General features: G+C 44.4%; 1 protein-coding gene across 1 annotated transcript in view; it reads left to right on the forward strand.

The window, feature by feature from the left end:
- The first annotated feature begins 648 nt into the window (after positions 1-648).
- The window catches only part of AHCYL2 (adenosylhomocysteinase like 2), a 172,887-nt gene continuing 155,984 nt past the window's right edge, over positions 649-17,551 (forward strand). The window contains exon 1 of the mRNA XM_065402821.1: positions 649-1,062. Coding sequence (XP_065258893.1) covers positions 649-1,062 — 414 coding nt within the window. The remainder of the gene's footprint in view (positions 1,063-17,551) is intronic.

Here is a 17,551-nt window from a genome sequence, read left to right on the forward strand (position 1 = left end):
CTAAGCACGATTGCAACACAAATAACGGTGTGTTTTAAAAAAAATATATTGTTTGTAATGTAGGGCCCCATTCTGCGAATAGTCAAGCTTTACTCACTTGAATAGTTGGACTTTAAGGGGACTGCACAGATGTGCTTTGTGTTAGCAAGATCTGGGCCTTACAGGCACATGTAGTAATCCCCCCCCCAAAAAAAAACCAAACACCCCACCACGAAGGTGGGGTGTGAAAGAGGTACAAGCCAAGGGGCTGGTGGGAATTCTTGCAGCTGCAGCCTTGGGGAAGGAGGGACCCAGAAGCCTGGCCTAGGGAATGGCTCAGTGGATGCAGCTGGGGCTTGGGGAAACAGGCGAGCAATGGGACCTGCGCCAGTCGCCCACGTTACTGCTGTACCGGAACCCCCAGCCGCAGCGCCGGGCAGGTGAGGACTACACCTCCCATGGCACCCCGCGCTCCCCGCCGCCATGAGGCGGAGCGCTCGGCGCGGAGCACGCCGGGAGCTGTAGTCCTGGCGGGCCCGGCCGCCGCTCCGCAGGCCCGGCGGCGAACTCCATGTCCCGTGGTGCCCCGCGCAGCGGCGGCCGGTGAGGGGAGGGGGCGGCCGGGTCTGAGGGAGCCGGAGGGAGGCAGGCAGGCAGCGAGCAGCGGCGATGTCGGTGCAGGTGGCGGCCCCCGCCGTGGAGCTCAAGGAGCTGGGCGGCCCCAGGGACAAGGGGGCGGCCGCCCCCTCCCGCCCGGCCGAGCCGGGGCCTCTCCCCCCGCCGGGGCTCGGCGTGGCCGGGGCGCCCTGCCCGCTGCCGGCCCCGGCCGGGGAGCGTGAGGCGGCGGCGGCCCCCGGCGCGGGGTGCGGGGCCGAGCGGCCTCCCGTGAGCGGCTGCCCCGGGCTCCCCGCGGCCGGGCTCCCCCCCGGGGCCGTCAAGGTGCCGCAGGCTTCGGCCATGAAGAGGAGCGACCCGCACCACCCGCAGCACCGGCACCGGGACGGGGGGGATGGCGACGCCGGGCGGGAGGCGATGGTCAGCCCCGACGGCACCGTCACCGAGGCGCCCCGCACCGTCAAGAAGGTACCGTGAGGGGGGGGACCGGCCCCCTGAATGTGGGGGAGGGGGACCCCCTAATGCAGGACCCCACTAGGGAAGGGGGTTCCCCATGACTGAGACCCCGGGGAGAGGAGACCCGCATTCCCTTAATGCAGAGCTGCCTTCCTACAAGAATCCCCATTTGCTTAAGGTGGGACCCCTTACAGGGACCCCTGGGAGAAGCACCTCTACCCCCTTGATGGGGGACCCCTTTATAGGCATGCTGTGGGACAGGGACTCTCATCCTTTGAGAGGGAAACTCTTCTTACCCGATAGGTATCTCTTTGCCCCTATGAAGGGGCTCCCACACAAGCCTCTCAGGTAAGAGAGCCCAGTTCTCTATGGCGATCCTCCCTTGCCAGCTTGCTGGGATGGGGGGGGGGCTTTGTTTCTTCAAGATTGGGGCTCATCTCTTTGTCTGTAAGAGAGAATTCCCATTCTTCTGGAGAGACCTTCCTTGTGACCCCTTGACAGCATACCCAGTGTTTGGGGGACCTGACCCACCTGATCTCTCCCTAGAGAGACTAAAAGCACTAGAACCTGAGACATTGAACTCCCTGAAGAGAGAGACTCCAGATAAACCCACTAATCCAGCCCTTGGAGAGACCCCTGAGTACCCAGGTGAAGACTGTGCCGTGTGCACCCTCTCTTGGAGAAAGAGTGGAGCACACATAATCTGGTACCTCCCTCCCATCTTCTTCCTTGGTCGTCTTTGTTCTTAGGTAACCTCACATTATCTTTATCCCCCCCATGTGATATCAACCTATTCCTTCATCCCCTTTTTGGAGTCTGCCATCTTTGGGAAGGACACCTGTTTTCCTTCATATTTCCTCTCAAGGACCAGTGCTTGCTTGACAAGATGAAAAACATGGTGATGGATCTTGTGTGTCAAGGATCATGACATATTTGACCTTCTAAATCTCCTAGGTGGAGGGGGAGTATTGATGTGGGTGGTGAGAGTTTCTGCCTGGGAAGAATTCTGCATCCCTGTGTCCAGGTACTTCTAAACTCAGCAGAGACAGGGTCTGATATAAGGGAAACAAACAATACCCAACCAGAGGGAGCGGATCCTCCATGCAGTAGAAGCAGAGTATTCATGGAGGAGCAAAACCAACCACCACCAATCTAGCACGGTGGGATTGTTTATGGGCTGTGAATCTGTGTGGTTGCTATAGGAAGTGAGATGTTGAATGAGGATGTCTGGGAGTACATGCTGTTCCTTCTCCTTCTGCAATGCTACTGCTTTCCAATCCCTTTAGTGCGTGGGTTTGTTCCAGTGACTGAAGGGTTGTCTTTGCATTTATTAAACTAAGTTTACACATCCACAGTCCGTTTGGTACAGCAAACGTTTAAAGCAAATGTATGCAACTTTTAAGGCAATATGCAGTAGTAAAACATATCTTTGCTTGGCTTTAAGACTTTCAGGCCTTGTCTTCACTAGGGAAAAAGCATATTTTAAACATGTTAACTAATAATTAATGCATGTTAAAATCCTGGTGTAGACAGGATAAGTTATAGTTTTAATGCGTTGGCTGGAAACGTATGCTCTCTGTTAGGATTTATCTTGACTGGCTAATCTGTTAAACCTACAATTTACCTTGTCTACACTAGGATTTTAACGTGTGTTAACACATTATGTAACATGCTTAACATACTCTTTTTGTAGTGTAGGTATGACCTCTGAGGGTTAATAGCCAATTCTTTTTTCCCCTTTCCATTATTCTCTCTTTCTAGAAGTGTTAGTAGTATATATTAATTTGGTCTTGCAAAATTCTAGTTGCATAGGCAAATACTTTTTCTTTGCATGAGGATATAATTATTAACACACTCGTCACCATGGTAAAGGGTGTGTGGGTAAAAGTGCCTAAATTGGTAGACTTCAGTGATTTTGCAATGCTGTTTTAGTTTAATGATGGGATCGTAATATCTGATCAATAGCAAAATGACATGATAAACATTTAGGACCTGATCCTACGAAGATATATGCACATGCTTAACTTTAATCACATTAACTTAATTGGGACAAGAGTAAGTAAAGTTAAGAACCTTTTCTTAAGCCTGGTGCTTTAATGTTTGTCCTCATTTTCACTATACTGAGTTCCTGCGGCCACCAAATCCATGCTAACTTTTTTGTAGCTACTTCTGACATCTTAGAATTCTGTACGTAGGCCCAAATTTTCAAAAGTGGCCACCGATTATGGGGATCTCCGTTTTTAAGATACCTTGGACCAGACTTTCAGAGGTCAAAGTCACATCAATCATTTAGTCTTAAATTAAAATTCCCAATTGCAACTTACTAATTAGGTGAGCTCCCCTTGACTTCAGTTGGAAGTGAGTGAGAGCTTTAAAAATCAGGCTTAAGGTAATTGACACTGGACAGTCATAAAATGAGGTATCCAAAATCAGAAAACTTTGGAAATGTTGGCATTAGTGATTGTGGTGTGGTAAGAGTAGCGGTGTGAGAATCAAGACTCCTCAGTTGATTTACTGTGTGTCCGTGGGTTTATTGCTACAACTTGGTTTCAAAATCTGTGAAATGCGTGTACACTTACTTACACAGGTGTGCACAGCAATTTAATACTCACCTGTCATACATTTGCTTATGAAGCATATTGAAATCTTCTGAGGAAAGGTACTATACAGTTGACATTTTTTTTATTAATATAAATGCTCATTTTACAAATGGAAAGTGAACTTTTTTTCTAGCTTTCAGTACTGAAAGCAGAGCTTGCTTTCTGAATGTCAAGCTGTGTTCTTTCTGCTTCTTAACATTATCAACATAAAGGTTCTGGAATCAGAACTGAGCTGGCAATCCTGTTGATTCATGAAGCAAAATAGAACACAGCTTGCTCCTCCATAGCTAGACTGCCTCTGCAGTACTGATGGCAGTAAAAGCTGCAGGTTTTGTCTGTAAACTAAGTGGGTTTAAAACTGAAAACAGAGGGTACAGACGCATAGGGTAACAAGGTGCATCTTATTACAGTGTCACTTGTCTGAGTAACTTCGCTGTAACTATAAAATTCCTCAGTAAAATGATTAAATCAAAATAGGTGCCTGATGCTCACCAGACTGGCCTATTAGTGAGCTGCAGTTGGGTATTTTACTTTGCAAAGAGTATAAATGACTCTCCTGTGGCTTGCCTAAATGATGATTTTGACCTTGACTCCTAGCTAATTTGATTGCATCAGGGAGCATAAGGGTTGAAATTGCTGCTTTTCCATAATAAATCCAATGGTTTGGGGTGAGGTTCTCACAGCATTTTATTCACTTGCTGTATAGGAGGATTTTTAGATAATCTGAATGGAACACAGACTATCTTATTTTACTCGTGTTAGTTTGCCATTAACTCAATTTCATTCTAATCTATAGTGATCAGTTATACCAGGGTAATAAATGTTTCTCCTAAGGCTGGATTCCCAACTGCTGCTCATAATGAGAGTGGTTTATATGCCAGTTAGTAAAATCTTATCAGTGTTATAATATATAATACACTTGGGCCCTCCCCTCAGCATGTATGCAATTTATTTTTAGATAGCACCTTCTGTATGATATATTCAGACCTTTGTTGAAAGACCAATACCTTAAGTTGGATACAGAGATCTTGCAGGTAGAAAGGGAAAAGTGACAGGTAGAGAGAAAAACAATAGTAGAAATATAAAAGCAGTAAAGATGAGTAAATGTTATCTCAGTGAGGGGCACAGAAAGTGCAGAGATGAGGAAAGGCAGTATAATTAAGGGTACCTAAACTCTGATGAATGAGTGAAATATTAGCAGTTGGCAAGCAGTCTGAAGCCCACACCCAATTTGTATTAAAATTGACATAAATGCTAAGTACAGATGACTATGATATTTGTACTTCCTCAACAAAGGAATAGAAACTTCATGTTTTGAATTTACCAGTGATTTAAAAACCTATAGCTGATCAGCTTTGATCCTCACCAAGCAGTTGAGAAATGGGCCATAGGCAGTATTTAAGACTTTGAAAAGTGTATTTGGCCTCTCGGGGTGTGTTTTGAGCATCTGAGCTCCAGCATCTGTAAAACAATGTTCTATATCAAACAGGAAGTGATGAAGGCAAGATAAAAAAAAAAAATGGCTGAGGTGTTGTAAAGGGAAGACACAGGTCAACTTGAGAGTCACTTGCAGTGTTGGGAAGTTTGAAAGAGAGGACTGAAAGGTAGCAAAGACTGGAGGAGCGGAATGACTTTAAGTGGTTATGACAGTGATTGGGTGCAACAAGTCCCTAGTTATGAAAGCTAGGAGGGGAGTTTTCAGTTGGTGATGGACTTGAAGCCAGTAATCATGGTGAAAGATGGGGTAATATAGTCATGCTTCCTGAAAGGAGAGAATAGTCTGGATGCAAAATTCTGACCTCCTGAAGTTGAGTGTAAGCCTACAAAAAGACATTGATAAATATTGAGACAAGAAGTGATGAAAGCATAAATAAAGATTTCAGCAGTGAGTGTATTCTGAGGATGGTATTGGATGACTTGCAGATGAGAGGAAAAAGGTTAATGGTCCAGGATGTCTCCAAATTTTGTGGTTTTGGGAGTGTAAGTTAAGGTGATGGATAGCCTCAGAGAGACATAAGGTTGATTTGTGTATGTATAAAGGAGGAAGAGGGGAATAAATGCATGGCATGAGATTAGAGGCAATTCTACCCACAAGGAAGAAGTTAGTCTTGAAAACATTTAATAGGAAATTATGAGATCTTGGAGTCATGGATAGTTCTCTGGAAAAAACAAACCACTCAATGTGTAGCAGCATTCAAAAAAGCTAACAATATTGGGAAGCATTAAAAAAGGGATAGATAATAAGACAAAAAATATATTGCCTCTATATAAATCCATGGTACGCCCACACCTTGAATACTGCATGCAGATGTGGTCACCCCACCTCAAAAAAGATATATTGGAATTGGAAAAGGGCAACAAAAATGATTAGAGGTATGGAATGGCTTTCATATGAGGAGAGATTAATAAGACTGGGAAAAGAGACGAGTAAGGGGGGATATGCTAGAGGTCTATAAAACCATGACTGGTGTGGAGAAAGTAAACAAGTGTTATTTACTCCTTCCCATAACACACGTACTAGTGGTCACCAAATGAAAATAATAGGCAGCAGGTTTAAAACAAACAAAAGCAAATATTTTTTCCACACAACGCACAGTCAACCCGTGCCAGAGGATGTTGTGAAGGGAAAGACTATTACGGGGTTAAAAAAAAACCTAGATACATTCACGGAGGATATATAAAAGCATCAATGGCTATTTGCTAGGGATGTTGTCCCTAGCCTCTGTTTGCCAGAAGCTGGAAATGGGCGACAGGGGATGGATCACTTGATGATTACCTGTTCTGTTCATTCCCTCTGGGGCACCTGACATTGGTCACTGTCAGAGGACAGGATACTGGGCTAGATGGACCTTTGGTCTGAACCAGTATGGCCGTTCTTATGCTGTAGATTTGAGCTGACAGACCAAGAAATAAGGTAAATGAAGAGAATGAACTGAGGGAGATGTAAAGTTAGATGTCCTCTCTGAAAAGTGATTTCTGATCCAGCATTGAGTTCTCCCATAGGGAGACAAGATATGGAGAAGTGGCTCAAGACTGGGAACCTGAGGCAGTTTGTATTAGGATGAAGGGGAGATGTAAAGCCTTGACTAGGCATGGAAGAGAAGTAAGATCCAGTCCCACAGTGAGTGCTGGAGGCTGTTTGAGACACCCACAAAATTTAGACCAAGGTATCCAAATCACACTAGACCAAATAAGAAGAGAATAAAGAAGAATCTAAGATAAGAGGTAATGTGAGCTTTAAATCTCTTATGTGAAGTCCTCTGTGGGGAGGCATAGCATAGGCATTTGAAGTATAAGCATCTCCTTAATGCCTCAACCTTGACTTAGAGGAACCATCTCTAGTGGGGAGAGTGGAGCTCACTCGCTATGGCCCATTCAGGTTTTCCCCTCTCCTGCGATTTCTGCCACAAAACGGTCACTAAATGACAGCGTTGGTGACTAAGTTTTTGTGATGAGTTCTCAACCCAAGTGCCCCTAAACTAATTTGCATAATTCGTTAAACATTTGTCAGATAGTCTGAGCTGCTAGTCGCTACTGATTTGAGCTAGATTTGTACCAGCAGCCCAGAGGTGAAAAATTGTGTCCCATTAATAGTGTGAGCCATACAGCTCCCTGTTTGCAGTATTTTTTTTAAGATAAAGACAAAGTGGTTGATGGCAGTGCTATATAAAGGAATAAGGGTTTAGTAAACTCTTAATTTTTACTGATTTGTACCCTAAAGCGTGATAGAAATGCTGTACAGTCTGTGTAACAGGTGTCATTATACAGACAGTGAAGGAAGCCAAAATCAAATTCACCAAATGCTTAACTCAATATAAATGTATTGAATTTCAGCGAAGCCTTTCTGGGCTCTCGGAAGTCAGTCTGGTGCTCTGAAATGGTGAGACTCGGCAAGTGTAGAAATAAGATTGAAGAACTTGAGATTTGATTTCCTTAAGCAATTCTCATGATGTGTAAAATCTTTCAGATTAAAGACTTCCAAAACCAAATCTCTTTTGGGAACACTTGCTGTAGCAACTCCATTGGCCATCTCCTTGCCTACGACCCTGAAGCAACAGCTTGCAGCTTTGCTTTTCTCTTAGTAAATTGCCATAATTCTTGTGCCCTGTGGATCTGAGGGCAGAAGAAAAAGTATAATTGTTTAGTTATTTGGATGCACATTGGGGTATCCAAACTTTATCCAGTCAAAGGCTGCATTGGCAAGAGCTCAAAGGTCACATGCATAAAAGAACAGGTTGCAGCTGCCCTCTTTTAATGTGGAAGTGCAGCCTGTGGAAACTACAGATCGCAACATGCAAGAAGTCGTTGCGCATCTTAAGATTGAGCACTGCATGCAGACATCTAGTCTTGGAGCCTTCTCATCTCAGTATTAAACATGAGGGTAGCTGTTGGCCATGTAACTGATGTTGAATGCCATAGACCAGGGGCAGTCAGTTATTTTTTGTCAAGGTTCATATTTCTTGGTCAAGGTATAGTCAAGGTCCAGACTCCAGAGAAAATAATGATAAAAAAAAAAAAGTAAATAAAAAGATTTTGGTGTCTGTTCAAAAGTGTTTGGCAGTCTGGATTTAGCCCGTGGTCTGCCTATTGACTACCCCTGCTGTAGGCTGTGGTTTGACATCCCATATATCAAAAGCGGTGCTGCTTCACTTATCTAACTGGAGTGGTCACATGTCAGGGAGATATGGTATGCAAGTGGTTAAAAGAAAACACTGGCCCTTTATCACCATATAAGTTGATATTATGAAGATATGGTCATGCTAGGCATGATTTTGAGACTTCTCTGATTTTGCAGCAGACACTCGCTTATTTTGTAGTCCTGCTCAAACACATGTGCATCATATCATGCGTTCAGTTCTTGTAAATGAAGATGAACGTTGATCAGAAAGTCATGTAGAAGTTTGTAGGAGACGGGATGAACCAGTGTCCATATAGGCGGTCATGGCCATCCCTCCGTGCCTGCCTCTGAGGCGGGCCATGCCTCCTTGCAGTCTGGTCTGCTAGATTACACTCAAAACAAAGAGGGGGAAATTAGCAGTGCTCGATGGGCCCTGGTCTTCAAGCAGGGAAGGGCCGCAAACAGTCTGGGCTCTGGCTGGCGGTCAGGACAGAGTGGTACTATGTTTGAAGTCCAGCCCTCAAGCAGGGCGGGACAGTAAACAGTCAGGGCCTTGGCCTGCAGTCAGGCAGAGCTGTAGCAAGTATAAGCCCAGCCCTCAAGCAGGGTGAGGCCGTAAACAATCAGGGCTCTGGCCTACAGTCAGGCAGAGCTGTAGCCCAAATACCATCTGTGAGGCTCTGGCAGAGGTGAGCACCACGCACAGGCTCTGGGGCTCCAGCAGAGATGTCCGAGGAGTGCAGGCCTCCTGGCTTAAGGAGAGGGAGTGGCCTGCAACACACTGACCTTGTATCAGGCCAGCTCTCAACCAGACTGTTGTCAGGTTTCCCTGGGCTGCTTCCTACTCTCCCCCTCGGGTGTACCTGTGTCCAGGGGTCGTCCTCAGTCTGCTTGGGATATACCGCCAAGGGTGGCGGTAGCAGCTCCTCGGTGTTGGGAGGGGCCAGGGTCTCGGGAAGCTCGTGCAGACCCTCAGGTCAGCCATGGTTCTCGGGATTCCACTCCAGCAGCAGGGAAGATGTGTCTGTCTCCCTCGGCAGCTCCCTCCCAACTGAGCTGCTGGGCTGGCCTTTTATACTTCCTCTTCCTGTCCCGCCCATCTGCTTCCGGTGTGCGGGGTGTTGTCCTCCTGGCTCTGCCCACAAGGTGGCTTGCTATATTCCAAATCAGAGAGCTGTCCCCAAAGTATAAAGGAAGGTTGTTCCAGGCAGCTGGATTTGCAGAGGAAAAAGTCCTTCACCAACAATAGTAAAATTAAGAGATGAAGCAGGTGTTATAAGAAAGTGAGCAGAAGTTGGTGCAACTCCATAGAAGGATTTACAACAAAGGTTAACTTGAGTTGTATCCTAAAATGATTGGAGAACCAATGGACTTGTTTGAGGATGGAATTACATGGTCATGCTTATTTGTACATATGAGAAGGAGGGCATTCTGCTGCATATGCTTGGGTTTGGAGGGTTGACACTTGAAGGAGGCCATAGAACAAGTGAGAGGAGATGAAGGCCTAGAAGTGGAGTCAAGACAGTAGCGTAGCTGGGTAATGTGGAAGTGGTGATGCAGGAAGAGATTCTCTCTCTTTGAGTAGGGAATGTCTTTTTGGTCTGTATTTGTACAGCACCTTGCACAGTGGGCTCCTGCTGCAGGATTAGGTCTCCTAGGTGCTCCAGTCAGATGAATAATAAGAGGAAAGTTCGGGGTCAGGAAGATACCATGATTACATCCAAAGGCAGCAAATGGAAGGTGTGAGTTGAGAGGATGACTGGAGAGAGAGGGTCATGTTTGAGAATGCTCTTCTTGCCCAAGACTTCTTGTCTGAGGCATTTAACTGAAAAGTTTAGTGATAACCACAAGTTTTCCTTGGTCAAGAGGCAGAGAGGATGAAGAAAGAAGAAATGTTTTTCAAGAAATGTTACTGTTTAGTATTATCAGCATAAAAGTAGTGGTTAAGGTTTAAGGGATGTATGAAAGAAATTGGGATTAGGTAGGAAATTACAGTGAGTGGAGAGTGAAAGAGGTGCAGAGGAGTTGTCACTATTAGGAGAGAGCCATTAGATATAAGTGTGGAACCATGGCTGGATGGAACCTAAGTTGGATGTTCAGGAGCCTGGAATTATCCAGTGTCAGAGGCTGTACTGAACCTGGAGAGGAGGAGTCTTCAGTGAAAATTTGGAAGTTGAGTGACAGAATGGGAATTCTGTGCTATACCCAGGCCAAACCTCAGGAGGGTATTGTGAGGAAGGGTACTTGGGTAGTTGTGACGGTGATGGTCTCAAGCTCTTTATTGAGAAAGGAAAGGCTACAGGCAGGACAGTGGTTAGGGCAGGGTCAAGGGATGCCTTTTAAGTAGGGAGAGGAAAAATTTAAAGAGCTGTAAGGCAGAGCTTAAAAAACCCACTCACCTATTGTGACCCTAAGAGCCTCTTTTATACCAACTGGCAAAAGGCTCACCCTGTACATTGTCAGAATATTTAGCCAGACAGTGTCTTGTAAGGTATCATGAAAATTGGTGACATGCTGGTCATGAATATCATCGTGTGATGTATGTAGGGGTTGTGTATACAGAGTTATATATGTGCGCTTGAAATATGTTCTTAAAATGTGTTTTGGAGGCAGTTGATAAACACGCTTGCCCTAGACAAAGGAATGTGGATTTACCTGTCAGCATGGACCAGGTTAACAGAGGGATATGAGAACCGCATGGCTTGATTATGAGCAAAGGTCAATAGAAGTACATTTGCATCTAAAGTAAACAAAGTGATCAAGCCAATCAAAAAAGCAAATTAAGCACAGGATGAAGAACAGGCTTAGTACCTGCACCCCAGAGAACAAACAGCAGGGGAGAGGAACTTTATCTGGGTTCTTTTCAAAGAATACATTTTAAAGGCTTTCTGGGCTATAAGAGGGAAGAAAAGGGGCCTCTCTTGTTATCCCTCGCATAGGGGTCAAAGAAACAGCATCCTCTGATTCTGTGAATATTAGGCCCTCCTGTCTGAAGGACTGGGGATGCTGATAACTTGATGTAAACTGTTTAGACAAAGATTGTAGCTTGCTAAAGTTAAGTTTTAGTCAGTAAAATGTATGTTATTTTTGTTTGTAACCATACCTGTCTCTTTCTATTGTTTAGTATCACATACATTTGTATTCTTTATTAATAAACATATGCTTAGTTTTACTATAAACTGTCTCAGTGTTGTGTATTAAGGTAAAGAGTGTGTCCTCAGCTGAGCCAACAGGCTAGTGCAGTGGTCCCCAACCTTTTTCGTCTGGCGGGCACCAGACGACGAGCCACGGAGGACCGTGTCATCCGACGCCTCTGGATGACGCTGCTTGTCGGCGGCATTTCGGCGAATGCTCGTCCGCCAGCCAGTACACGGGTGCACTTAGACACCCCGGCGGGCTCCATGGCGCCCGCGGGCACCACGTTGGGGACCCCTGGGCTAGTGTATATTTTGCCTCTTTGGAGGCAGCAAGCTTGGTAATTTCTGTGAGTGTCCAGTGAGAGGGGCTGGATTCTGAAGAGAAACACTCTTCCGGGGAGTTCAGGAACTGGGGTTAACTGAACGTTACCTGGAAGGGGAGGTTAAGACTGGCAGGTTCTCGAGGAGTTTGCTGGTCAGGTGGACAGACCGGTGTGGCAGGGAGCTGACATACACAGATTAAGCTCCAGCAAAGCGCTCGCTTGCTAAGGCAGAGGAGTAACAATGGCTTACAGTCCCGAGCACCCTGAGAAAGTGTCGTGCCTGTGGTCAATAGGATGCCTACAGAATCTAAGCTTTCATTTCAAAGAGATTATATGAACGCTAACCAAGGGTAAGGCTGCAGAGACCTCAGTTTTGCTAAGCTGCAGCAGATCAAAAACTAATTAGTCTTGTCAGTTGTCTTTCTGCTATTGGGAGACCTCTGGGCAGTAATGAAATTGATAAGAATCATACCGATGCTGTTTGGGTGGTAGCAGGCATTGAAGCTGGGGATGAGGTTTCCAAAAAATCCCATGTGGGAGGGCCAGGGTAGCAGAGACAACCCCATTCTCTCCCAAGTGGGAGTGAATATCAAAGAGCAGCAGCCCTAAAAGGGTTGAGGGAGACTTCAGATTTTCAGACACCTTGTAACTAGAGGCTGATATAAAGGGAGAAGCCCTCCGTAAAGTCCAGAGACAGAACTCTCGAAGGGATCCCAGCTGCTGGAGGAGTAGGTGAGGGTGTTATCTTCTCAGTTGGGGATTGCCTTTGGACACTGGAGCTCTCTATCTTTCAGATCAGTCTTTGGCTAATAGGCTTAGGTGTCTGCTGAATAAATTGAAATGGGAGGGGGAAGGGTGATAAGAAGTTAGCAACAGGTCTTGAGAGAGGTTTTTTTTGAGAGGTTTCAGAGTAGCAGCCGTGTTAGTCTGTATCCGCAAAAATAACAGGAGTACTTGTGGCACCTTAGAGACTAACAAATTTATTAGAGCATAAGCTTTCGTGGGCTACAACCCACTTCTTCGGATGCATATAGAGTGAACCATATATTGAGGAGATATATATACACACACATACAGAGAGCATGAACAGGTGGGAGTTGTCTTACCAACTCTGAGAGGCCAATTAAGTAAGAGAAAAAAAACTTTTGAAGTGATAATCAAGATGGTTCAGTACAGACAGTTTGATAAGAAGCAAGTGTGAAAATACTTACAAGGGGAGATAGATTCAATGTTTGTAATGGCTCAGCCATTCCCAATCCCTATTTAGCCCTGAGTTGATTGTGTCTAGTTTGCATATCAATTCCAGCTCAGCAGTCTCTCGTTGGAGTCTGTTTTTGAAGTTTTTCTGTTTTAAGATAGCCACCCGCAGGTCTGTCAAAGAATGGCCAGACAGGTTAAAGTGTTCTCCCACTGGTTTTTGAGTATTATGATTCCTGATGTCAGATTTGTGTCCATTAATTCTTTTGCGTAGAGACTGTCCGGTTTGGCCAATGTACATGGCAGAGGGGCATTGCTGGCACATGATGGCATATATCACATTGGTAGATGTGCAGGTGAACGAGCCACTGATGGTATAGCTGATGTGATTAGGCCCTATGATGGTGTCACTTGAATAGATATGTGGACAGAGTTGGCATCGGGCTTTGTTACAAGGATAGGTTCCTGGGTCAGTGTTTTTGTTCAGTGATGTGTGGTTGCTGGTGAGTATTTGCTTTAGGTTGGGGGGTTGTCTGTAAGCGAGGACAGGTCTGTCTCCCAAGATCTGTGAGAGTAAAGGATCATCTTTCAGGATAGGTTGTAGATCTCTGATGATGCGCTGGAGAGGTTTTAGTTGGGGGCTGAAGGTGACAGCTAGTGGTGTTCTGTTATTTTCTTTGTTGGCCCTGTCTTGTAGGAGGTGACTTCTGGGTACTCGTCTGGCTCTGTCAATCTGTTTTTTCACTTCAGCAGGTGGGTATTGTAGTTTTAAGAATGCTTGATAGAGATCTTGTAGGTGCTTGTCTCTATCTGAGGGATTGGAGCAAATGCGGTTATATCTTAGAGCTTGGCTGTAGACAATGGATCGTGTGGTGTGTCCTGGATGGAAGCTGGAGGCATGTAGGTAAGTGTAGCGGTCAGTAGGTTTCCGGTACAGGGTGGTATTTATGTGACCATCGCTTATTAGCACAGTAGTGTCCAGGAAATGGACCGCTTGTGTGGATTGATCTAGGCTGAGGTTGATGGTGGGATGGAAATTATTGAAATTTTTTTGAGGAGAGTCAGGAAACAGAGAGAAAGAGGCAGAGAACATTTGGGCAAAGAAAATGATGTCTGGGGGGGGGGGGGGGAAGGAAATGGATACCAAAGACAATGCAGAAAAAGCTGCACCATCATCTGTTATAGGAAAGTGATGTGAAACAAAAGGAAAAGAAGAAATAAGAAAAGCAAGAGATGTAGTATAGTACTTCCATTATTATTTTAATGTATTATAGGTGGAGCTGGTAGCCCCACCTCTGATTAAGGTTACCTGAGAGACACTGTTCTCAGTTGGTTATAACTTTTCCCAAATTTTAACCATTTGAGCTGAAATTTCCCATACTGGGTGTTTGCCTCAGGATGATGATTTTTTTTTTTTTTTTTTTTTTTAAAGTTTCGGGAAAAATGGTTCAGCTATTTCCAAGACCAAGATTAGGGGAACATATTCTGGGAAAAACACCAGAGCGCATGCGTTTCCAGAACCTGGAAGAGAACCCAAGATTCCTCAGTCTCAAGATTCCTGTGTCAGCAAATATCTGTGGAACCCACTGGCATAGTGTGTGTGTCTTCCCAATTAATGACTGGTCCACATAACATAGTAAATTTTTAACCTCTTCTGTTACCAGTTATTCCATTAGGTAAGATGGCAGAGGTCTGTTGTGAATCTAACCCTCCTGATGGATCTGTTTGGATATGAATTCCATGATGGAATTCATTTTTTCCCCCCAGTTTGCTTTTTTAAAAACCTAGTGAATTGCATACAGGAAAACTACAAGGTGCCACAAGTACTCCTGTTCTTTTTGCGGATACAGACTAACACGGCTGCTACTCTGAAACCTGTCATTATGAAGGTTGCAAAGTCAGGCACTTAAGTTAGTAAATGCCAGAATTAAAGTTGCTTGTGCAACCTAAGTTCACCCCCCTTTGTCCTTAATTGCATGATCACATACTATTTTTTTCTTCCCACAGGGTCCCTGCAACATTCAGTGCACAGGATGGAACGGTACTCACTGGAGTGAGCAGCTATTCAATATTTTGTTTTATCCTCATTGTTCAACGTTTGACTCCAGGCTCCGGCATACTTTTCAAACCTTGCTCTGAAGACAGAATTAATTTCCTTATGGGCTTTTCTGCGGTCCACTATAGAACTTGTGTCCTTCACAAATATTAATCTTATCTTTACAATACCCCTGTGAGATGAGGTGTGGTATCCTCATTTTACAGATTTGGCACAGAGGCACACAAAGATTAAGGTCAAATGTCAGCTAATTTTGGGTGCTGATTTTGAGATGCCTGAGGCTTGATTTTTTTTTTCCAGAGTATTTTAAATAGTTAAAGCATGGCTCTCATTGACTTCAGTTGCTGCTGAGAGTCCTGCAAATCAGACTTCAGGTTTCAAGTTGGGCACCCAGAAATTGAGGATCACATGATAGCTTGGTCCAAGTGATTTGCCCAGAATCACATAGAAAGTCTGTGACAGAGGCAAGGATTGAATTTATTTCCCAAGGGAAGCCTTCAACTGCCTTAACCATAAAACCATCCTTTCTCTTCCAGCAACCCTGCTTTATTCACTACATACTTTTCAGCTTCTGCAACAAGTGAAGCAGGGATCCTACTAGACAACATCCTCCTTCATTAGTCAACCCAAATACATTCTCAGAGCATAGTCTATCCTGTGCACTGAATGAGGAATTGGTTCTCGGGGGAAAAATAGTATATCATCAAAGACTGTATCATAATGTACAGTGGGGGGCCTAGATTTCCCAACTTTTGAGTGCTTGTCTTGCAACCTTAACATTCTTTTAATGTAGCTTTTTATGTGCAATTAAATAGAAAGTTTATGGCAATATGTACTGTTTATTATGTGCAAAAGTTTTATTATTTTAAATTGAAGAGGGAGTGGCTTTAAGGGCTTGGGTTGTTGGTATTTTTCATCCAGAGTAGGTGGCCTCGTATTTGGGTCTGTAGGTGTCCATTGCATTTTTCATGCCGTGCATAAGGTACTATAGGAAAAGTAGGTGTTGACAAGGTAAGAGAACTTCAGTCTCCTGGGCTGTCATCTTTTCCATGTTCGTTCAAAAAAACAAATATGTGAAAACAAATAGCAAAAGGGGGAGCATGGATTTGTCTTATCCGAATACACTTATTTTTTTCTCCTGTCACAAGGTAGGATGTGAGCAGCACTTTATCTCTTATAAAACTGTAGGATTCATGAAATAGGGTATTGCTATGAGACTTAAAACTCAAGAGCCATTTATTTTGGAAAAACTTGCTATAGCAGATCATGTTAGTGCCTGTTTTGTTCAATGAACTTTTCCACTGGTCTGTCAAGGTAACATTACCTGGAAACGTGCTGTCTGAGGTTCGATATTCTTTTTCCTTGCTGGGGTGAGGAAATCTGCTCGGGTTCTCTTCAAGACAGGCTGGGCATCAATTTTTCCATTTGTAAAGGGCGGAGGCATAGCTCAGTGGTTTGAGCATTGGCTTGCTAAACCCAGGGTTGTGAGTTCAATCCTCGAGGGGGCCATTTAGGGATCGGGGGCAAAAATCTGTCAGGGACGGTACGTGGTTCTGATGTGAAGGCAGGGGACTGGACTCGATGACCTTTCAAAGTCCCTTCCAGTTCTATGAGATAGGTATATCTCCATATAATAATAGTAAAATGGAGTAATACCTATTTTAGAGGGATGTTGTAAGGATTAATATTTGCAAAGAGCTTCAACATCCTTGGACGAGATACATGTTATTACTGTCGTAGTCCAAAAATCTCTTCAGTTTCAATCAGTACCAGACTGCTCTGTTTTTGGTATCATAGCTTTCTGTTTTTGCATTTTAGAGTACATGTTGTATGTGGTGTTCATCTGTAATGGGTTTCCATGAAAGTCTTGGAACCCATTGTTGGTATTTTGAGTTTTTCAGATTGAGGTAACAAACTGTATTTTACTACTTTCTAGAAACACAGAATCTTGTTGTTGGGATGGGGGTACAGGGATATTTAGTAAAAGGCTACATTTGTACTGCAGTGTAATGGTTGTGCGGGCTTTGAGTTTCTCTGGCCAAAAGTGCTATGTAAGTGCAAAGTATTTTTACGTGGTTTCTTTACTTGCTCATATTTCCTCTGAGACTCTTATGGGGCAGTAATTTTGTAAAATCAGTTTTTGGTCTATGATAAGCCACCTGGCAAGGTCAAGCAAACAGACTGAGAAGCAGTAAGTGTTTAGCAAGGAAACTGCAGCTTATTTCACGCTCTGTAGTCCACAAGGTGGATACTTGTGCTTGCCATGTATTATGCATACTGAGAAAATGAGAAGTTCACAGGACTTCAGTGACACTAGAGAAACTGCCTTTTGAATTTTCCTTCTACTCAACTGATTTTAAAGCCCAGATATTACAGTGATGCTTCTGCCGTGGTGGTGGGTTTTAAATGAGCCAGGAGTTAAGCGAAGAATCCAGCAAATCAGTCCAACAGGCAGGTTTAATAGTGTCCACTGTCTGACACGTAGGGTTTTAGAACTGCTGGCTCCTGGGCACAACTTCTAACCCTAGTGGTGCTTTTAGTTTTCTTTTTGGAGCTGGTTTCTAAGTCCC

Source organism: Emys orbicularis, chromosome 1 (assembly GCF_028017835.1).
Source record: "Emys orbicularis isolate rEmyOrb1 chromosome 1, rEmyOrb1.hap1, whole genome shotgun sequence".
Taxonomy (NCBI): Eukaryota; Metazoa; Chordata; order Testudines; family Emydidae; genus Emys; species Emys orbicularis.